The 23,471-nt window shown below is 44.2% G+C and overlaps 1 protein-coding gene across 2 annotated transcripts in view; it reads right to left on the bottom strand.

Annotated features, from left to right (window-relative positions):
* Positions 1-294: 294 nt before the first annotated feature.
* The window catches only part of anapc1 (anaphase promoting complex subunit 1), a 215,129-nt gene continuing 191,952 nt past the window's right edge, over positions 295-23,471 (bottom strand). For both annotated transcript variants that reach the window (XM_059645205.1, XM_059645206.1), the window contains exons 46-48: positions 23,166-23,361; positions 2,415-2,549; positions 295-627 (exon numbers count right to left, since the gene is read on the bottom strand). In XM_059645205.1, the coding sequence (XP_059501188.1) occupies positions 512-627; positions 2,415-2,549; positions 23,166-23,361 (447 nt within the window). In that variant the 3' untranslated portion in view covers positions 295-511. The remainder of the gene's footprint in view (positions 628-2,414; positions 2,550-23,165; positions 23,362-23,471) is intronic.

Below are 23,471 nucleotides of genomic sequence, written 5' to 3'. Positions count from 1 at the left end.
CTGCTGTTAACTAAGACAGCTGAGTGATGGTGGGACAAAGTGGTCAACCCTCTGAGGAAGGGTCCCCGGATCTGAAACGCTAACTGTTTTTTCCTTCACAGATGCTGCCAGACCTGCTGAGCTTTTCCAGCAACTTCTGTTTTTGGTCAATACTGTTTAAATTATGCATATGGTGAGAGACAAGCTGGGTTTTTTTGTGTCCGCCCTCTTTGCATGCTTGCAATGCAAATTTTATACCAAAATAAAACATCACAACCAACTGCAAAAGTAGATGTTTTTATTCACAAAGTGAGTTCCTCTTCAGTTAACATATACACATCTAAATCAAATTGGCAATGCACAGCAATTACTGGTGGTATTAACAGTGTTTGCTAACATGCTTTCCAATAATAACAACCCTAAGATACTTTTAAAAATGTTCTAAATGATGCAGAAACAACTCCATAACTGGACAATAAAGAGACACTGATGATCTGACTGGGTCTAGAGTTGCAATAAACCCCAGTGACCATCAAACTAACATTGCTTGGGGCCTGCCGAGAATCACTGGAGCTAATCTCAGCAGAGTCTGCACTGGCAAATGCAGTTGGCTGAATTTCAGCAGGAGTTCGGAGAAACTTGCAGTACCTAAAGAATAAAGCACAAGCACAGCGTGTGAGAAAACACAAAAGGCAGCAATTTCTAGATGTCTCTAAGTACAAAGACTCTGACCTAAACACTGATGTGGTATCCAAACAAAGCTTGATCTGTTCATTGATAAACTGAACCCAAAATGTTCCAGGAGCTATCTGGGGAGCATGGAGGTGTCTCAGTGCACTGGTCAACAGTTCTTCCTCAGTAGCCATCGTCAATGAATGAGTGACTAGCTGCAAATTTTATTTGCTCTTTCTAGGACCTTGTTGCATGCAATTAGCTGCACAAATTTCCTACATAATAATGACTTGACTCTGAAGTTAGTTGGTTTCAAATCAATTTGAAATGTCCCAATAATGCAATGATGCTGTATTAATAGAAATTTATATTTTCCAAACATTATTTTTGACAATGACAAGAATGGTCATCTGAAACCTAATGTCAATTTTTCGTAAACTGTCAAATTGATTTTTAATATACCTTACATAGTCTCAGGGGATTTCAAGACCAAAGTATTTCTAAAATTGTGTCATAGAGAGGAAAATCACAGCCAATTATCACACAGCAAGATCCCACAAGCAGCAAGAAATTACCAATTAATTTGATTGGCTAACAGACAAATAATTTGGATGAAGGCATTCATGTAAAACAGAATTGATCAGATATATAGAAGTGGCCTCTTTAAAGTATGGAGTTCATTGTTCAGGAACAGACAGGAATCAGTCAATGTCACAGCAGTGACTACTCCCTGGTCTCCATTTTGAAGCAGAAAATGCTGATTCAATGGAATGATCCCTGGGAACTGATCCAAACACTGATTCTCAAACACAATGGCCATGTCACATTGACAGACACTTCACAAAGGGCTGGTACGTATGCAACTCCAAGTTTAGTGTGCAAAATGTAATTGGTGTTTTACATTTAAAGAAAGCCATTCTTGTATTTTTCTTGAATTGAGTCTCCCAGGTAATAAGTCAATAAAAAGCTGCAGGCTAATGACCATCTGAAAAGAGAAAGCCAGTTAATGCTCTTGTGGAGACCCTCAGGAGTCTTTAGATTAGTTCCAGAATTCTGATAAAATCGTATCTACCTGAAACCACAGAACTTTGGAACAGTCAAATCTGCATCAGTTTTTGGAAGTGCAACCCATTTAGTCTGACTCCAGTTATTTCTCCCTTTATTTTTAATCCAAATATTCATCCACTTCTTTTGAAAGGGCTTTGATTGAATCTGGATCTACTATCCTATCGGACTGTATCTTCCAAAACTTAACCATTCACTGCGTTAAAATGGTTTTCATGTTGCCTTTGATCTAGGTGTCAATCAAGTTATATGCGCCCCTTCTGGTTATTAACCTACCGACCATTAGCAGTTGTTAGTTACTTTTGAAACCCTTCAAGAATTTAAACAATGATGTAGAACTCGTCGTCTCTCACTCTCCAGGTGTCGGCAGATGTCATGCTGAATTCCAATACTTCCCTATTTTTAATCTGCACATATGGTTTCTTAATAATTCCTCAAGCTCTCATCACCTGATTCTTATCTTACAGCCTGGAAAGGAGTCAGAGAAAAATATAGCCAAAAACAAACCCCACTTCTGATTATTTAAAACAGAATTCCAATTAGTTCCACTCCATCATATTTGTATGCCCGCCCTGACAGATCTGGAGATATTTTCTTTTCAGTTATCTATCCAACTCCTTTCTGAATGTTTCAGTTGAATTTCTTTTGCCACCCCCTCAAGCATCACGTTCCAAATCAGACTCGAGTTCGAGGCTTACCTTCAATTCCTGTAGCTGCTATCTGTTGAAGTGTAGGCACTGAATGATAGACCAGGAAACAAGCCAGCATGCTGAGTTTTGATTCCTCCACAGGCTGACCACTTAGGTAGGAATGCAATAGGACATCACCTGACTCTAGAATTAGTAGTTCGAGGAAGAAAAATACAAGGCTTCTTAATTCACAAGTACACATTGCACTTCTGTAAATGATTAACATTGTTCTATAGTGATTATCACATGGTTTCCATTTGTTGGTGCAATGCAATGCAGCAGACACAGCAAGCTTTTTTTCTGGCCCACTTGAACGCTGTTTCCAAACTTCCCATCTCTGCACCCACATTTCAATCATTAATTTCTAATGACACTTCCATGTTGCTCTTCACAAGATGATGAAGGTAATTTGTAATCCATTCTAAGTTGCTCCAAGCAATGAAGAGTGGGGTATCTTTGTGAACAGTTGTTTTTATAACAGATTTGGCAGCTTGACCTTGTCAGAAAACATGGAGGGGGATCACACCATCCAGTGTTACACTGGTGGCACATGTTGGCCTGAACTGGTCAAAGGACGTCAAGTTAACCAGCTGGGTTCTTAGAACAATCTGAAATCATCTAACGTTCCAGATCATTTATTTCTTGTATCAACACACAAATTACCAGGTTCATCTAATTTAGTTTTGCACCTAGACCACATTGAGATTGCCAAGGTGGTAATAACCTGACCATATCATTTCCCTGATATAGCAAGAACTGCCGATGCTGGAGTCAGAGATAACACAGCGTAGAGCTGGAGGAACACAGCAGGCCAGGCACCGTCAGCGTCAGAGGAGCAGTAAAGCTAATATTTCACACAGGATCCTTCTTCAGAACCCAACCCGAAACGTCAGCTTTCCTGTTCCTCTGATGCTACCTGGCCTGCTGTGTTGTGCCAGCTCCACACTGTGTTAACCATATCATTTCCCAGACCTTCTTACAAATTACTTAAAGACCTTCCCTTTTTCTGTGCTTCCCTCCTTTCCTATTCTTTTCCAGGCACCACAACTAGACCGTTCCCAGTTTTGAATGTTGAGGGCATTATTCATGATCAGTTTGAACTGGATCACAATGATGCAAGCAGCATGCACACTGTTTCAATCCTGGCTGAGGTCATTACTGGGTAACTCAATCCAAGTATGAAATCTAGCTCAAACAGAAACAGAAATTGCTGGAAAACCTCAGCAGCTCTTCGGAAGTTTTGAAGAAGAGTCATTGGTCCCAAAATGTTAAGTCTCCACGTGTGTAAGAAAGGTTTGGAGGGATATGGGCCAAGCGCAGGCAGGTGGGACAAGTTTAGTTTAGGAACATGGTAGCATGGACTGGTTGGACTGACGGGTGTATTTCTGTGCTGTATGACTCTATGACTATGCTGCCAATCCTACTGAGACTTTCTGTTTTTGTTTCAGATTTCCAGCATCCGCAGTACTTCTTGCTTTTTTGATAAAATCTGGCTCAACAGATCATAGTTTTTGCTCAGCTTTTAACTCTCATGGTGGTCTTTCGCCGAAAGATAAGCACAGCAGACTGCAGACTTGGATTTAACAATAAAAAAGAATTTCACAAAATAAAGTAAAACAAAATAAAACAAACAAAAGCTAGCTAAATATAACACAGACTGAAAGACTTCAAACCACAAACGGATCAAAATACAATCTCCTCCCCACATCATTTAATCAAACATTCCTGGTCTGGTAAATTCACAAATCACATCTTTTCACAAAGATAACGTACTCCCTCAACTGCTCTGAACAACTTTTTTTTAAAAAAGGAGAGACTATGCTTGCTTGTGACCTTCAGGCTTCCTGCAAACTGCTCTGAAGTTGTTGAACTATGTTAAAAAGCAACTTTCTGATTAGATTTTGCTACACCTAATGACTTAAATGTTCTCTCTCTTCCCCGTTTGTAAATCCCTACTGTATAAACAAAATCCTATTAGCATTCCAGGCGCTCTTATTCCCTAACACATATTGGCATGAAGCTCTAGAAAGACTGATATAATTAACTTTCAAACTCCTACACATAAGCAAACCAATACCCATCTGTCACTCATGTAAAATTCAAACTCCACAAAAAAAATGAAATTACTTTATACAGACAGCTTTCATCATAACACTTGGTGTGTACTGTTCGTTTGAATGACTGCAGACTCAGTTGAGAAGGCCCATGCTGGTGGCTGTGTGAGCAGTGAGCTTCTGCTCCGGCCAGGCTGCTCCTTTAGGAGATCAAAGGAGAGAGACCATGTATTTGCAGGAACAGCCTCCAAAGGGAACAGGCGATCAACTTGTTAAAGACCTGGCCTTGGGGCTGATCAAGGACCTCATGCGAGTGGTCAAGGTCAGCAAATCCACCTCCCTACCCACTGGTCCTGTTGCTCAATGCTCCCATCACTCACCCAGCAAGAGTCCTTCGCAGCCAGAACTCAGGCTTAACATTCAGATGCTTGACCGCACCATTACACACTCACCAATGATGCCAGCCTCACACCAAAGTATCACAGCTTACAGACAAGCCTGTATAACCTAACAGGGGGTGATGGTGCCCTGCATGATGAGGATAGCGGTCACCAAGGCTGCTGAGTTCGGCAACATTCAGGACACCAGTAACTTCCTCCTGTTGAACATTCACAAATTCCACCTCACCCTATAGACAAGGCTTACAAGGGAATTAGAATAGTCAGGTGGTTGTTTTTGAAAGCACGGACATGATGGATCAAAGGGCCTTCTTCTGTGCTACAGATCTCGGTGACTCCAACAGGTTTTTTACAAGCTGCAGATTGTAAGGCCAAGAACCTCTTACTTCCCAACCCAGACAACTTCCCTCACCCTCCCTTTCTGATCTTCTTTGGATTTCAGATCACTGAGGAATGCGAGCTAACAAGCCAATACAGTCTCATAAAGAAAGACAAGAATGATCACAGGCCTCGGAGGTAGAAGCACTTTTGTTTGTTCTTATGCCCTCATCCACCAGCTCAGATCCTGGCACTGTGCACACCTCTCAGGATAGTAGAGAGCTCAGCACAAGGTGGTGCACACCAAAGCCAGACTCTCAGTAGCCAGAGCAGCTTAAAGTCAACAGGATTCCACTGGGCGGGCTACAGCTGTGGTGGAGCAGAGACAACTGCAAGATGAAGCTTTTGCGGAACTTTTTTTTGTATCTCTGGATATGTTGTTTGATAAAGTTGCTACGGATGGAATTATTATCCGTGATTTTTACTGCACGACTTTGGTCAAGGGATTTTTGTGTTGGGGTGATGCCGATGAATGGGAAAATAGGGAATTGTTGAGCAATGATGGTGAAGGTATGGATTCCTAGAAGATGCCAGGTCTTAGTAGATGCTCACAGGCAAGCTCATCAAGAGTGATGAGGCCTTAGATATCTCCTTCCTTTGATCCCTCCTTTGCTTGGTGGCAACAACCGGCTCATCTGACTTCTTGACCACCTCATCCAACCTGTCCTGCTTCCTTCAAACCTATGAACATATGCACCAAAATCCCTCTGATCCTATGTAAATTCTAGGGTTCTATCATTCAACGTATACTCCATTGGACAGTTAGGCCTCCCAAAATGTGTTGCCTCACGATTTTCAGGATTAAATTCCATTCTCTACTGTTTAGCCCATCTGACCTGCACAATTACGCTAACTACCACATTATGTTTTGAACCTATGACCCAGAGCATTAGTCTGGACCTCTAGGTCACTAGTGCAATGACACTTCCACAAAGACACTACCATCCCTCGCGACATCGCTCTAACCAAGCAGCTAGCCACTGGTTCTTTGTAGTGGATACAGCAATACAGTTCCCAAGTTGGTGTCGTGGCTGACACCAGGATGGCATACATTCGTGCACATGATGGCTTGGACAGTGGTGCACACCAACTGCACTTCATTTGATAGAACCCTTTGCAATTCCTGTAGCTCTCCTGAGTTACATACAGGGCTGCAGAGTGGTCAAAGGCTAGGAATCTTGCAGTGAGTAACTCATCCCGATTCCTCAAAGCCTGTCAACCACCCACAAGACACAAGTCGGGAGTGTGATGGAATACTCCCCAATTGCCTGGATGAGTCCATCCAAGAACACTTGACACCATCCAGGTCAAAGCAGCCCACTTCATTGTGAACATTTGGGGATGTGGTGCCAAACTCCACTAGGGTAGCAGCAGTGTTTACCTTCTACAAGATTCATGCAGACGTTCACCAATATTATGATTGCAGTATGACCACTTCCATCTAGAAGGACAAGCGAAGCAGATACAAGGAAACGCCATCACCTGCAATTTCCGTTTTATGTCACTCACCATCCTGACTTGGAAACATATTGCCATTCCATCAGTGCCACCAGATCAAAATCCTGGAATTCCCTCCCTAAGGGCATTGTGAATATACCCACAGCGCATGGACTGCAGCTGTTCAAGAAGGCAGCTCACTATCACCATCTCAAGGGCAACAGAGACTGGCAATAAATGCTTGCCCACATCCCACTAAAAAATTTACAAAAAGGCAGGTAGTCAACAACTCCCTGTACCATTGCGATTCCTGATATTTTAGTAAAGCCACATGACTTCTTGCATCTCTCTGTATATAGAAAATGAGAACCCTCCTTTCCCTGAATACATTGTGCTTCACCATTCCCTGGGTGTATTAACTGACAGCTTGCATGGGTACATTTGCAATGCTGCTTGCTCTCACCTGGAAAAATTGAGTAGGGTAGAAGCGGAGAGGAATGGTAAACTAAGGGCCACAGTGTCACTGTCCTCATGCTGTTGTGAAGCTACAGGTCCTGTAGAGGGAGGTGGCACACTTCTGTCACCACATCCCTGGTGAACAGCGTGCACCACAGTCATTGCTCCTGGCTGAGGTGGAGCAGGAGAAGAGTTTCCTGAAAACTCTTGGTGTATCTGGGCTTATGAGGAGAGCCTCCACCATTGCCTCCCTCTGCTTGTAACCTCGGAGCCTTAGCTTCACCTCCCATCACGTCACAGACCCCATTGCAGCAGCAGCCTTTCTGCAGACAGGTCTCAAAACCCCACTTGGTATGACTGCAGTCACAGTCCCCTCCAAATCCAGCGAGTTCCCAACACTCTGGCCTAACAAACCAAAGTACATCCACAAACCATGTGTGAGAGCAACATTAAGACAAAAGCCTGCACACGGGAGAGATGGCCCTTGTTTAAATAGCATTGCTGAGTCTCCCCTCACAGCGGTGGCTTGGCATCAGAAGCTGGCACTGTAAAATCCTCTGGGTTCCTGTTGCTAGCATCCTTCCCAATAAGGGGCACAGTGCAGACTATGCTGAGGGCAGCAAGAAGAGCTGCCTTTGTCATTTTGAGAGCCTGCAGCCTCTTAGCCGTCAGGAACATTGGTCCTGCTGAGTGCAGTACTTTCAGAATGCAGTAACAACTGATGTTGGGTTGTCAGCCATTGGCACACCTGACCAGTGTGCTTTGGAATCTATCATGTTTCCATCTTTGTACTGAAAAACCTGGAATTACAGTCGTACTGACAGTTGCCTGTGTTCAACCACTCTAATCTAATTCCTGTGAATGACTGTAGATTTTCAGCTTCAGCAGTAGTAAAGAAATCTTTGGAATAGAATTTCCTGTTAGATTCTAAGACCTTCTGATGGTATACTGTTTTGCTGTCTGTAATCATATGTTTATTTCAGAGGTCGAGGGTTATGGGGAAGATTCATTCTTTGAAGCAGAAATGCAAAGTTCATTGGAGGTGGTTTCATTAGAGGCTCACTAGGCTGGTACCTGGAATGAGTAGTTTGTCTTAGGAGAAAAGGTTGACTTGTTTCCAGCATGCTTTCTGAGGTTTTCTTGCAGACCTCAAAAGGTCAGTGTGCAGCAGCAGCTTCCAGAAGCATCCAGAACATCCCAGCATCTGCGCAGCTCCAAGGAAACACGGTTGTTATCGCTGCAGTTCAGGAGAGTGACAGCGGACTTGATTGAAGTGAGGATGATCTCAAATAGTCTTCAAAAGGTGGGTGAGGAAATGATGTTTTCTCTTGTCGTTAAGTCCAGAACAAGGGGCATGGTTTTAAAGTTAGAGATCACCATTCTGGAACAGAGGCAAGAATCCTTTTTGTTTGTCAGACAGTCACGTGACTTTGGAACTCTGCCTCAGAAGGTGTTGGAGGTGGGCTCTCTGAATATTTATAAGACAGTCGCACAGATTCTTTGTCAAACAGCGGAGTCGCAGGGTTACTGGAAGTTGGCGGGGGAGAGTGTAGATTGAAATGTGATTTTACCAAATAGCACAGCAGTGTCACGGGGCCAAATGATTCACCTCTATTTTGTATGTTCGCATTTAGATGGCTCAGCTCACATTAAGACAGTGTGTCTTGCAGCTCGAGAGCATGAGAAACATACTTATTAGTTCAGTTTTCCTTTGTCAATGCACTGAGGGTCAAAACTGGTCAGACCACCGAAAAGCACGAAGCTGAAACACCACACGACCTGCTACAGGCAAGCAGCATGACCAGTTGACTGGCAGTGAAAAGCTGCTGCTGGGCAGAGGGACAGGGGCTGCAATACTCAACTACATCATCGCCTCCGTTGTCAGAAGGACAGGGCCTGTACACCATAAAACTTCAGCTGACAATTGATGAATGGCCATAGTGAGGAGGGAAAGTGTTGGAAAAGCTGAACAGGTCTGGCAGCATTTATGGAGAGAGAAACAGAGTTAATGCTTCAAATCCAACAATCTCCTCAGAACAGTCTGTAGAATTGCTGCCAGACCTGATCAGCTTTGCCAGCACTTTGTTTTTTTTTTCAGATCCCAGCACGTGCGACAATTATCTCTCATTTCGCAAGTAACTACAATTTGGCTACGGACGAAATGTTGAAACAGAAATTTGATTGAAACCAAGCTGAAGTCTTACTAGACCATAGGGCTGCTCTCACACAACTGAGAGACTAGTGGTGGTGGTTTAACCTGAGGGTCTATATGCCTCAGGTGAAGGGTGTGATTGAAGAGGGTAATCCTTCATGGTAACATTAGCCAGTACAGGAACTAAACCCACACCGTTGCGGCCAATCTGCATCGTAAAATAGTCATCCAGGCTAACTTACCGCTCCATTTAAAATGACAACAGACAATTTATGCTCAAAATTCTTTAAGCAATCAAATTGGTGCTTTTGTACTTGTTTGTAGGATACAGATATAGGGGGCTGGCAAGCATTTATTGCCTGTCCCTAGCTGCCCTTCAGAAACTGGTGGTGAGCTGGCCTCTTGAACTGATACAGTCTATATGCTGTAAGTAGACCCACAGTGCCCTTAGGGAGGGACTCTCAGGATTTGAACCCAGCGAGAGTGAAACAACGGCAACATATTTCAAAGCTGGCATGATGAGAATTTGTAAGGGAACTTGCAGGTGGTGGTGTTCCCATGTGCTTGTCCTTGTTTTTGGAGATGGAAGTGGGGGTGGGTTTGGAAGGCACTGTTGAAGGATCTTTGGTGAATTTCTGCAGTGCATGCTGCAGGTAGTACACACTGCTGCTACTGAGTGTCGGTGGTGGGGGGGAGTGGGTGCTTGTGGACGTGGTGCCAGTCAAGTGGGTTGCTTTGTCCTGGATGGTGTCAAGCTTTGAGAGTTTTGTTGGAGCTGCACTCACCCTGGCAACTGGGGAGTATACTGTTGTGCCCTTGCATTCGGAGGGTCAGGAGGTGAATTAATTGCCGAAGTATTCCTAGCCTCTGATGTGCTCTTGTAGCCACTACTTTTATGTGGCAAGTCCAGTTGAGTTTCTGGTCAATGATAACCTCCAGCATGTTGATGGTGGGGGCAATTCAGTGATGGTAAAACCATTGAAAAACAAGGGACAGTGATTAGACCGTCTCTTATTGGAGACTGTCATAGCCTGGCATTTGTGTGGTGTGCATGTTACTTGTCAGTGTAAGCCTGGATATTGCCCAAATCTTGTTACCTTTGAACACGGACTGCTTCAGTGTCTAAGGAATCGCAAATGATGCTGAACATTGTGCAATCATCAGAGAACATCCCCACCTGAGCTGATGATGAAGAGAAGGTCATTGATGAAGAAGCTGAAGGCGGTTGGGCCGAGCACACTACCCTGAGGAACTGCTATACAGATGTCCTGGGGCTGAGACGACTGAATTTCAACAACCACAACCGACTTATGTGCCAGATATGACTCCAACCAGTGGAGAGTTTGACCCATGCTTCCCATTGATTCCAGTTTAGATAGGGATCGTTAATGCCACTCTCGGACAAATGCAGACTTGATGTCACCTCACCTCTGAAATTCAGCTCTTTTGTCCATGTTTGAACCAAGACTGTAATGAGGTCAAGAGCTGAGTGGCCCTGGTGGATACCTGGGCGTCGCTGAGCAGGTTATTGCTGAGGAGGTGCCACTTGATAGCACCGTTGAAGACACATTCCATCATTTTACTAATGATAGGAGCGTAGATTGATGGGGTGATACCTTGCCGAATTGGATTTGTCCTGCTTTCTGTGCATAGGACAGACCTGGGCAATTTTCCACATTGTTGGGTAGATGCCTGGAGCAGCTTGGCTAGGGAAGCAGCAAGTTCTGGAGCACAGGCTCTCAGTACTATTGCCAGAATGATGCCTGGGCTCATAATGTTTGCAGTATCCAGTGTCTCCAACTGTTTTTGACATCACGTGGAGTGAATCGAATTGGCTGAAGACTGGTATCTGTAATGCTGGGGACCACTGGAGGAGGCCGAGATGGATCATCCACTCAGCAGTTCTGGCTGAAGATTGCTGCAAATGCTCCAGCCTTATCTTTTGAACTGATGTGCTGGACTCTTCCAACATTGAGGATGGTGATATTTGTGAAGCCTCCTCAAGCAATGAGCTGTTTAATTCTCAATCATAATTCACAACTGGATGTGGCAGGACTGCCGAGTTTAGATTTTACCTGTTGGTTGTAGGATGACTTAGCTGCGTCAATTACTTGCTGGTTCTGCTGACTGGTGTGCAAGTAATCCTGTTTGGTGGCTTCACCAGGTTGACAGCTCATCTTCAGGTATGCCTGGTGCTTCTTCTGGAATACCCTCCTGTACTCCCAATTGAACCAGGGTTGATCCCCTGGCTTGATGGTAGTGGTTGACTGGGGGATATGCCATGCCATGAGCTTACGGATTCTGCTGGATTACAATTCTGCTGCTGTTGATGGCCCACAGTACCTCATAGATGCCCAGTCTTGAACTGCTACATCTGTGCGAAGTCTGTTCCATTTAACACTGTGATAGAGCCACACAACATAATGGAGGTTGTTCTCAATGTGAAGGCGGGACTTCATCTCCACAAGGACTGTGCGGTGGTCACTTTTACTGACACTGTAACATTGGTGAGGATGAGGTCAAGTATGTTTTTCCCTCTTGTTGGTTCCCTCACCACCTGCTGCAGACCCAGTCTAGGAGCTAAGTCCTTTAGCACATGACCAGCTCGATCAGTAGTACTGCTGATGAGCTACTCTTGATGGTGGACATCGAAATCCATCACACAGAGTATAGTTTACATTCTTGCCACCCTCAGTGCTTCCTATGTTCAACATAGAGGAATACCGATTCATCAGCTGAGGGAGCATGGTACGAGGTAAGGAGGTTTCCTTGACCACGTTTAATGTGAGCCGTAACACTTCAGAGTCTACAGTCAGTGTTGAGGATCCCAGTGCAACCCCCTCCTGACTGTATACCACTGTGCTGGCCTCTCTGCTTGGTCTATCCTGCCAATGGGACAGGACATATCCAGGGTTGGTGATGGTGGTGTCTGGGGCATATGATATAGAATATGAGGATGACTATGCCAGGCTGCTGCTTGACTTGTCTGTGAGACAACTCTCCCAATTTTGGCACTTGCTCCCAGATATTAGCAAGAAGGACTTTGCAGAGTCCACAGGGCTGTTTCAGCGTTGCCCTTATTGGTGCCTCAATCAATGCCAGGTGATCCGTCCAGTTTCATTTCTTTGTTGAGACTTTGGCAACTGATACAGCTCAGTGGTTGCTAGGCCAATTCAGAGGGCTTTTGAGAGTCAAACACACTGCTGGGGGTCTGGAGTCACACGTAAGCCAGATAGGTGAGGATGACAGATTTCTTCCCCTAAAGGACATGAGTGAACCAGATGAGTTTTTCTGACAATCAACAACGGTTTCATGTCAGCAGTAGATTCTTAATTCCAGATTCATTTTTATTCAATTCAAATTCCACCATCTTCCATAGTAGGACTCAAACCTAGGACTCCAGAACATTTGATGAGCTTCTGGTTTAATAAGTTAGCAATAATAGCATTAGGACATAACTGTCCACTTATGTATAATAAAAACGTCTTTCAAAAGATACACAAGTGAACTCATGGTCGTAGAAAAGTATAATGAGACACATTATTCCTTTCCTTGTGGCAAACTATTTTAAATTTTATCCCGGCAGTCAAATTACACATGACGCTACACAAAGGCTGCAGCTAGTAATAAATATTTCAATGTGTTTAGGCAATGCCACAAAAGCAGTAGGTAGGGAAAGGATTATTTGCTTATCAGACAAGAATCGCTCTCAGTATGTTAGCATTACTTAGCTCTGTTGTCTTGGTGCATTAAATATAACATCAATGACGAGACGCCACAAAGAAACTAGTAGTGTGTGGATTCGTCATTTCCGCTTTTAAGAATTGAATTAATTGTATTTCTTTCCCAGTCGGAAACACGCACTACCTTTTTACACCGCTCCTCCCTACTGACCTACAGTTCAGCAAGCAACAGTTGCCCTCTGCCTATATTGAGTTACATCCTAGACAATGTTAGCTGGTTGAATAAGGGCAAATGATGTCATTTCTGAACCCAGTTCTGTCCTTACCAGCAGTTCACACTAATTAAGAATGAGAACCTTGCAGCAAAGATGAAAGTTATTCAGTTCTTTGTTCCTGTGCTAGTTCTCTGATGAAGCTAACTAATTAGTCCTGTTTCTCTTCCCGTTCCCCCTCAATTCGTCTTCCCTCTTCCCTTTTCAAAGTTACTTCACAATCCTGACCTGCCACCCTTAGAGACAATGCAATCTGGGTCATCATAACTTCCAAAGTAAAAAGGCTTCTCTCATCTCGCTCCTTTTTTTCACAATTGTCTTAAGCACCCTGGTTATTGACTTTTGTCCCAGTGCAAAGCTTCTTTTTACTACATCAAAAGCATTCATGATTTGAACACTTCTCAAATTTCCTCTTCAACTTGTTGATAATTTTCGACATTACTGTGTTGAAAACACTTCAGAAAGAACTTGAAAAAGGTGCAAAACACTTTCGACTGTCTGTTAGTTATGAAAGGCACTGCATTTATGCAAGTCTTCCTTCTTGTCTCTGCTCCAAGTGAATCTGCAACTTCTTTACTCTTTCCAAGTAACTGAAGCCCCTCATCTTTGGGAGTTTCGAGTCCATCTTTGTACCCTTGCTAAGGACTGAAGTCACAGGATCGCAGAACTGCTACACTCACAAGGATGCCCACTCAGCACATCATATCTATACTATCTGCAAATTAATTTGATGCCTATCTCCTGCCTTTTTTCTGTAACCCAGCAGACCGTATCTATTTAAATGACTATCTAATGCCCTCTTGAGTGTCTCAATCAATCTGCATCTACAACATTTCCAGGCAGTGCATTACAAACCTGTGTGAAGAAGATTTTTTAAAATTAAATCACTTTATAAGGTGTCGTGCCCAGAATGAGAGTAGAATAATAAGCAATAAATTAAGTCTATAAATGCTTCAGCATGAACAGAGATAGGAAGAGGGCAGATTAAAGGTCTGTTAGAGGCAGAAATAGGTGAAATTATATTGTGATTTAGGGAAATGGCAGAGACGAACAAAGAACACAGAAAATTACAGCACAGGAACAGGCCCTTCGGCCCTCCAAGCCTGCGCCGATCCAGATCCTCTATCTAAACGTATCGTCTATTTTCCACAGATCTGTATCCCTCTGCTCCCTGCCTATTCATGTATCTGTCTAGATACATCTTAAATGAAGTTATCATGCCCATCTCTACCACCTCCACTGGCAACACGTTTCAGGCACCCACCACCCTCTGCGTAAAAAACTTTCCACGCATATCTCCCCTTAACTTTTCCCCTCTTACCTTGAAATCGTGACCCCCCCCCCCCCCCAAGTAACTGAGACCCCGCTCTGGGAAAAAGCTTCTTACTATCCACCCTGTCTATACCTCATGATTTTGTAGACCTCAGTCAGGTCCACCCTCAACCTCTGTCTTTCTCATGTAAATAATCCTAATCTACTCAACCTCTCTTCATAGCTAGCGCCCTCCATACCAGGCAACATCCTGGCGAACCTCCTCTGCACCCTCTCCAAAGCATCCACATCCTTTTGGTAATGTGGTAACCAGAACTGTGCACAGTATTTCAAATGTGGTCAAACCAAAGTCCTATACTACTGTAACATGACCTGCCAACTCTTGTACTCAATATCCCGTCCGATGAATGAAAGCATGCCGTATGCCTTCTTGACCACTCTATTGACCTGCGTTGTCACCTTCAGGGTACAATGGACCCGAATACTCAGATCTCTCTGTGCATCAATTTTCCTCAGGGCTTTTCCATCTACTGTATAGTTCACTCTTGAGTTGTATGTTCCAAAATGCATCAACTCGCATTTGTCTGGATTGAAACTCCATCTGCCATTTCTCTGCCCAAGTCTCCAATCTATCTATATTCTGCTGCATTCTCCGACAGTCCCCTTTACTATCTGCTACTCCACCAATTTTAGTGTTATCTGCAAACTTGCTATTCAGACCATTTATACCTTCCTCCAGATCATTTGTGTGTATCACAAACAACAGTGATCCCAACACAGATCCCTGTGGAACACCACTGATCACAGTTCTCCATTTTGAGAAACTCCCTTCCATTACAACTCTCTGTCTCCTGTTGCCCAGCAGTTCTCTATCCATCTAGCTAGTACACCCTGGACCCACTCTCTCCATCAGCGTGCCATGCGGAACCTTCTCAAACGCCTTACTGAAATCCATGTATATGACATCTACAGCCTCATCCCTTATCTATCAACTTTGTCACTTCCTCAAAGAATTCTATCAAGTTGGTAAGACATGACCTTCCCTGCACAAAACCATGTTGCCTATCACTAATAAGCCCATTTTCTTCCAAATGTAAATAGATCCTATCCCTCAGTATCTTCTCCAGCAGCTTCCCCACCAGTGATGTCAGGCTCAACAGTCTATAATTACCTGGATTATCCTTGCTACCATTCTTAAACAAGGGGACAACATCAGCAATTCTCCAGTCCTCTGGGACCTCATCCGTACTCAAAGATGCTGCAAAGATATCTAGTAACGCCCCAGCTATTTCCTTTCTTGCTTCCCTCAGTAACGTGTGATAGATCCCATCCAGACTCTTTTGGCCCTCTTAATTCCTTGTTTCAGATTGGTTCTACTTTCCTGATATTCTTCCAAAGCTTCGTCTGTTTTCAGTCACCTAGTCCTTATGTATGCTTCCTTTTTCCTCTTTGCTAGTCTCTCAATTTCACCTGTCGTCCATGGTTCCCTAATCTTGCCCTTTCTATCCCTCATTTTCACAGGGACATGTCTGTCCTGCACTCTAATCAACCTCTCTTTAAAAACCTTCCACATATCAAATGTGGATTTACCCTCAAACAGCTGCTCCCAATCCACATTCCCCAGCTCCTGTCGAATTTTGCTATCATTGGCCTTCCCCCTATTTTGCATCTTCCTTTAGGACCACTCTCCTCTTTGTCCATTCGTATTCTAAACCTTATGGAATCGTGATCACTATTTCCAAAGTAATCCCCTACTGAAACTTCAACCACCTGGCCGGGCTCATTCCCCAACACCAGGTCCTGTATGGCCCCTTCCCGAGTTGGACTACTTAAATACTGCCCTAGAAAACCCTCCTGGATGCTCCTTACAAATTCTGCTCTATCTAAACCCCTAAGACTGAGTGAATCCCAGTCAATAAAATCTCCTGTCATCACCACCTGTTGCTCCTACATCTTTCCATAATCCGTCTACATATTTGTACCCTATCTCACACTCTCTTTTGGGAGGCCTGTAGTACAGCCCCAACACTGTTACCGCACCCTTACTATTTCTGAACTCTGCCCATATTGAGTACTCCAAAGTGCTCTCCTTCAGCACAGCTGAATAAATAATAAATACTTTATTAGCTCAACAGAAGTCACAAAAGCACTCTGAAAATAAGAGGGAACCAATTATCTTGTGAGACTTAGTGACTTTCAGAAGGAATTAGTATAAGAAATGACAGTGCATACAATAATGGGCCTATGTGGCAGTAAATTCCCTGGCTCTGACAGTATGCAGTTCGGGGTTTTTGAGGGCAGTAGCTGCAGAGATAGTGGATGTATTGGTTTGGATTTTTGTTAGATTCTATAATATTTTCCAAGGATTAGAACATAACCCGCTATTTAAGAAAGGAGGAAGAGAGCAAAAGGGAAACCACAGTCCAATTAACATAATATCAAAATAACAGAATCTATGATTAGTTCAGGACCCCAAGAAAATCACACGATTAAGCAGAGCCCATGTGGATTTATGGGTGGCAGGCTGGGTTCAATAGATCTATTACAATGCTCTGCACTTGTACCTGCCAGTACCTGTGAGCGCGACAGGGCTTCAGGGGGCCAGTCCCTGCTAGCGCGACAGGCCTGCCGGGGGCCAGTCCCTGCTAGCGCGACAGGCCTGCAGGGGGCCAGTCCCTGCTAGCGCGACAGGCCTGCAGGGGGCCAGTCCCTGTCAGCGCGACAGGGCTGCAGGGGGCCAGTCCCTGTCAGCGCGACAGGGCTGCAGGGGGCCAGTCCCTGTCAGCGCGACAGGGCTGCAGGGGGCCAGTCCCTGTCAGCGCGACAGGGCTGCAGGGGGCCAGTCCCTGTCAGCGCGACAGGGCTGCAGGGGGCCAGTCTCTGTCAGCGCGACAGGGCTGCAGGGGGCCAGTCACTGTCAGCGCGACAGGGCTGCAGGGGGCCAGTCCCTGGGAGCGTGACAGGGCTGCAGGGGGCCAGTCCCTGGGAGCGCGACAGGGCTGCAGGGGGCCAGTCCCTGTCAGCGCGACAGGGCTGCAGGGGGCCAGTCCCTGTCAGCGCGACAGGGCTGCAGGGGGCCAGTCCCTGGGAGCGTGACAGGGCTGCAGGGGGCCAGTCCCTGGGAGCGCGACAGGGCTGCAGGGGGCCAGTCCCTGTCAGCGCGACAGGGCTGCAGGGGGCCAGTCACTGTCAGCGCGACAGGGCTGCAGGGGGCCAGTCCCTGGGAGCGCGACAGGGCTGCGGGGGCCAGTCCCTGTCAGCGCGACAGGGCTGCAGGGGGCAAATCCCTGTGAGCGCGACAGGGCTGCAGGGGGCCAGATGGATTTGGGAAAACAAGATGGAGCGCATTTTGATTTTCATAAAGCATTTGATAAGGTGCCATAGGAGAGGCTACTGCAAACACTAGGATTGGGGGTAATAGTGTGTATATGTATTGAAGATTCATCAATGGACAGAAAACAGAGTTAGAATAAGCAGGACATTTTCAGGTTTGTGGGCTGTGACTGTTTGGGTAGGGAAGGAATCAGTGCTTGAGTCTCAGCTGTTTCCAATCTTTGACAATAATAGTTGAGGGAACGGAGTGTAAAATATACAACCTGCTGATGATACAAAGTTTAAGGGCAAAGTAAACAATAAACAGGATGCAAAAAGACTGCAAGGGAGGATGAAGAGGTAAAGACATGATTGATGGAATGCATCATGTACAACGGCATCATGACATTTCGATGTTTATAATTAAACTAATCTAACTTTAAGCAAATACAGAAGACTAAAATAAAACATTTGCTACAAATCACTTCCCTATGTAGCCACTGGATCTAAATGGAGGGCAGAGAGACATGCCCAGGGGTGTAAAGATATAAAAGGTGTAAAGGTGTAAAGATTTTTCAAACACCAGGAGTTTGTAAGCAGTCAATGATTAGATTAGATTAGATTCCCTACAGTGTGGAAACAGGCCCTTCGGCCCAACAAGTCCACACTGCCCCTTGAAGCATCCCACCCAGACCCATCCCCCTCTCATCCACACACCCCTGAACACTATGGGCATTTAGCATGGCCGATCCACCTAACGTGCACATCTTTGGACTGTGGGAGGAAAGTGGAGCACCTGGAGGAAACCCACGCAGACACAGGGAGAATGTGCAAACTCCACACAGAAAGTCGCCCGAGGCTGGAATTGAACCCGGGTCCCTGGCGCTGTGAGGCTGCAGTGCAAACCACTGAGCCACCGTGCCGCCCTTAGGCAGGTGGGAGAATTCAAGCTTCAGCGAGAAAGAATTTTGAAAGAAGGATGAACTTCCTAGGCATGGCATACAATTGGCTTCTCTGCTTTGCCCAATCTTTGATTCGTCAAAATTATCAGAGCACCATTTTGAGCTTTGAACCATATCAAGATGCCCGGTTACAAAGAGCTAGAGGGATACTGTCTGGTTGAAGAAATGTCAGGCAATGTGAAAGTTTCAAAATCAAAGAAACTAGTGAAGAAGAAGGAACCTATCTCCATCCCAAAATATAAAAATCTGCTGGTCTTTGTGTATCAGAAAACGCCGTTTGGCTGCTCGATCTTTTGCTTCAGCAACAGACCCAAATGGGAGACCACAATGATGCAGTGAGACCTGCTTCTTTGAAATATTCTGTTGTCTTATCCACACTTGTTTTAATCACGGCATCTGCAATTTCTTGTTAAGTTTATCACCAAGCAGCCTTCAGTAATAGTTTACAATAAACTAACCTTTGAACTTATGTAAACCAAAGTTTGTTTACTGCCGGCCTTTAATTTGAGTCATTTCAAATTAAAAAGAGAACTAGATAAACTATATTAATCTACAGTTCACAAACCACGCCTGGTGCTCCTGACAAATACAATGGGATGAACAGTGAAGTTATCCACTTTGGCGAGAAAAATAAAAACAAAGCAGAATATTTCTTGCATGGTGAGACAGGGAAACGCTTACATTCAGACGAATAAGCCTGTTCTTCCTCACAGATCACAGAAAATTAATATGCAGTTATAGCATCAAGCTGTAGAAAGGCCAATGGTATGTTTGCCATTACTACAAAGGGTTGGGAGTGCAAGAATAAAGAAGTGTTATTTAAATACAGGGCATTACTATATGAGATTTGGAGACCTATTCGCAGTTTTGGCCTCCTGACCAAAGGAAGGAAAAACAGACTTGCTGTAGAGGGAGTGCAGTGAATGTTCATCATAGTGGCTCTTGGAATGAGGAAATTGCCCAATGAGGAGAGAATGAGCAAATTAAGCTTCTATTCCCTGGAGTTCAAAGGAGTGAGAGATGATGTAAATCAAACAAATAAAATTGTTAACAGGCTTGACAGGGTAAACACTGAGAAAATATTTCCCCTCACTGGGGAATGAATGTAAAACACAAGGTCACAGTCTCACAATAAAGGTTCGGCCATTCCAGACCAAGAGGAGGAGAGTTCCTCACCTGACTTGGAATTAGATCACCGTTCCTTCACTGTTGCTGGGTCAAAATCCTGGAATTCCTTCCCTAATGGCAGTGTGGGTCAACCCACAGCAGGTGGTCTGCAGCTGTTCAAGAAGCCAGCTCACCACCACCTTCTCAAGGGGCAACTAGGAAAGGGCAACAAATATTGGCCCAGTCAGTGACTCCCACATCCGACAACTGAATTTAAAAAAAATTCTCTTCAAAGCGTGCAAATTCTTATTTAAGGTAGCAATTTTTAAGTACTAAGCAAATTAAAGGTAATACAGGAAGGTGAATTTGAGGGAGATCAGTCATGATCTTATTGAATGGACAGTGGACCAGAAAAGCAAAATAGCCTACTTGTAATTTATATCTTACGCTTTTACTTGAAAGCAACACTCCAATGGGGCTTACCAATTGATTTACAAACATTAACTTTATTTTCTTGCTGTTACACTCAATGCCTCTGCTAGTTAAGCCAAACATCTTGCATGTGATTTTTAAAACATTCTTCTCAATTTGCACATAGCCCAGGAACAACCTTGCAAATTGTAGCACAACCCTTGCCACGATGCTGAAACATTTAGCAGAGAAAGGATTTTGAAAAGTGACACCCTCCAGTTTTTAATTGGACTGCAATCTGTTGAGAAAAACTAAGCATCTTAAAAGTCAAAGCAAAGTCCTGTGGATGGCAAATGGAAGTCTGAGCTGAAAACTGAAAGCACTGTGAACACTCAGCAGGTCGGACAGCGCTTATGAAGAGTGAAAAAGTTAATGTTTTGAGTTGACTACCTTTTAAATCAAGGGATTTTGTTCTCTATTGGGAGATAAGACCTTTGACTGAGGAGTTTGGGAATAATGATTAGGAAAAGACACTTGACATGTGTCCATATTATACAGGACGTGGTGCTGGATGTCTGAAAACGCAAAGGCAATTAAATCTCTAAGGACCTGATCTGGTGTACCCGAGAACTCTGTGGGAAGTGATTTCTGGGCCCCTTGTTGAGATATCTGTATAACTGATAGTTACGTAAGGTACCAGACCTCTGGAGGTTGGTTAATAATGATGCGATTATTTAAGAAGGGTGGCAAGGAAATGTCAGGGAACTTAGACAAGTCAGCCTGTTGTCAGTGGTGGGTAAGATGTTGGAGGGGATACTGACGGACAGGATCGACATGTTTTTGAGAAGGTAATGACTGATTCGGGATGATCAACATGGCTTTGAGTGTGATGTGTCACTATCTTGATTGAGTGTTTTTTTTTGAAGTGAGCAAGAAGACCGATGAAGGCAGAGAGGTGGATGTTGTCTATATGGAATGCAGCAAGATGTTTGACAAGGCTCAGCATGGCACATTGGTTAGTAAGGTTAGATCACATGGAACACGGAGAGCTAGCTGTCTGGATATAAAATTGGCTTGAAGGTAGGAGACAGAGAGTGATGGTGCAGGGTTGTTTTTTGGATTGGAGGCCTGTGACCAGCAGTGTGCTGCAAGGATTGGTGTTGGGTCCACTGCTTTTTGCAATTGATATAAATGATTTGGATGTAAATAATAGGAGTTATGGTTAAGAGGTTTGCAGTTGACACCAAAAATGGCGTATGGACAGCAAATAAAGTTCTCAGAGACAATGGAACCTTGATCAGACGGGCTGATGGGTCGAGGAGTGGCAGAGAGAGTTTAATTTAGATAAATGTGAGGCATTGCATTTTGTTAAAGCAAATGGACTTACACTCTTAATGGTAAGGTCCTGGGGAGTGTGGCTGAACCAAGAGACCCTGGGGCGCAGGTTTGTAGTTCATTGAAAGTAGATTCGCAGGTAGACAGGACAGTAAAGAAGGTGTTTTCTACAGTTGTATTTATGGTCAATGCATTGAGTGTAGAAGCTGGAGTGACATACTGAAGCTGTACAGGATACTGGCTAGGCCACTTTTGGAAAAGTGCACTCAGTTCTGCTCTCCATTCTATAGGAAGGATGTTGTGAAACTTGAAAGGGTCCAGAAAAGATTTAGAAGGATGTTGCCAGGGTTGGAGGGTTTGCGTTATCGGGAGGAGGTGAATAGGCTGAGGGCATTTTTTCCTGGAGCATTGGAGGCTGAGGGCAGACCTTACAGACGTTTATCAAATCATGACAGTCTTGGATCAGGTGAATAGCCAAGGTCTTTTCTCCAGGGTAGGTGAGTCCAACATGAGAGGGCACAGATTTAAGATGAGAGGGGAACGATTTAAAGGGACCTAAGGGCCAAACTTTTTCACAGAGGGTGGCGCGTTAATGGAATGAGCTGCTAGAGGAAGTGGTGGAGGCCGGTAAAATTACAAGATTTAAAAGGCATCTGGATGGGTGTCTGAATAGGAAGGATTTAGAGGGATATGGGCCAAATGCTGGCAAATAGGACTTAGTCAGTTTAGACAATCTGGCTGGCATGGACAAGTATGACCAAAGGATCTGTCTCCACACTGTACATCTCTGACTCTATAAGAAGAGGATCAAAAAAATGGTTCCTATCCTACCAGCTCAACCTAAGTCTTTTGGGGCCAATTATCGCACGCCTGCATTCAACTTGCTCCATATCAAGTTGAGGCAATTAACTTCACTGCCTGGCCAGTGCTATCCTAAAACAACCAAACAGCAGTCTGTAAGAATGTGTCCCTCTATCACCTACAAGATACACCAAAACCACTTGACAAATTTGACAGTACATTCCATACCACATCTATCATCTCAAAGAACGAGGGCAGTAGACACATGGGTAGACACATGGGATCACCAACTGTAAGCTCCCCATCAATCTGACTTGCAATTCTATTGCGGTTTCTTCACTGCCAAAATATCCTGGAACTTCCTCCCTTAGGGCAATATGGGTGTACACATTATTCACAGGCTTCAGCAGTTTAAGAAACTTACAACCACCCTCTCAAAGTCAGTTACGGACAGTCACTATATTATGGGCTTTCTCAGCAATGCTCAAAACCGAAGAACAAATGAAACCAAGTACCAGCTGCATAAATACATCATCAATTTCTTTCTTATACAGCAACAATAATACCTCCCTTCTATCCAATTTTCTTTCAAAACTGAGATCCATGTCACTATTTTCATTTTCTTTTTTTTAAGGTGAAGTTCAACTCTAAAATCATGTGCCCCCGAAACCAAACGGTTGAGAGCTTATTAAAAAGCAAACAGCAAAAACCAAAATGCAGCAATGTTTACCATGTAGCCATTGATCCAGGGTTTTGTCTAACATGCTCTTCATGGCCAGAAGAAACTCGGAGTTGATGAGGAGTGCGCTGGTGCTGTTTTTAAACTTATCCTGGAGACAGGCAGAGTTGTAGAACTGCTGTACTAATTTGATCTGCCAAAGCTCAAAGGTTTCAGTCATCTCTTTCCGTTCTAACCTTCTCACAGCCTGAAACAGGAGAAGTAAACAATACCAAACTGTTTAGTTTTTTTTGTTCTGAGTTGGATAACAATGCAATACAAATTTTTAAATTTTATTTGGAGATATGTTTCTAAATA

The sequence above is a fragment of the Stegostoma tigrinum genome, chromosome 4, assembly GCF_030684315.1.
Source record: "Stegostoma tigrinum isolate sSteTig4 chromosome 4, sSteTig4.hap1, whole genome shotgun sequence".
Classification (NCBI taxonomy): Eukaryota; Metazoa; Chordata; class Chondrichthyes; order Orectolobiformes; family Stegostomatidae; genus Stegostoma; species Stegostoma tigrinum.
The sequence above is the reverse complement of the archived record's forward strand: the minus strand, read 5'-3'. Positions and strand labels throughout refer to the sequence as shown.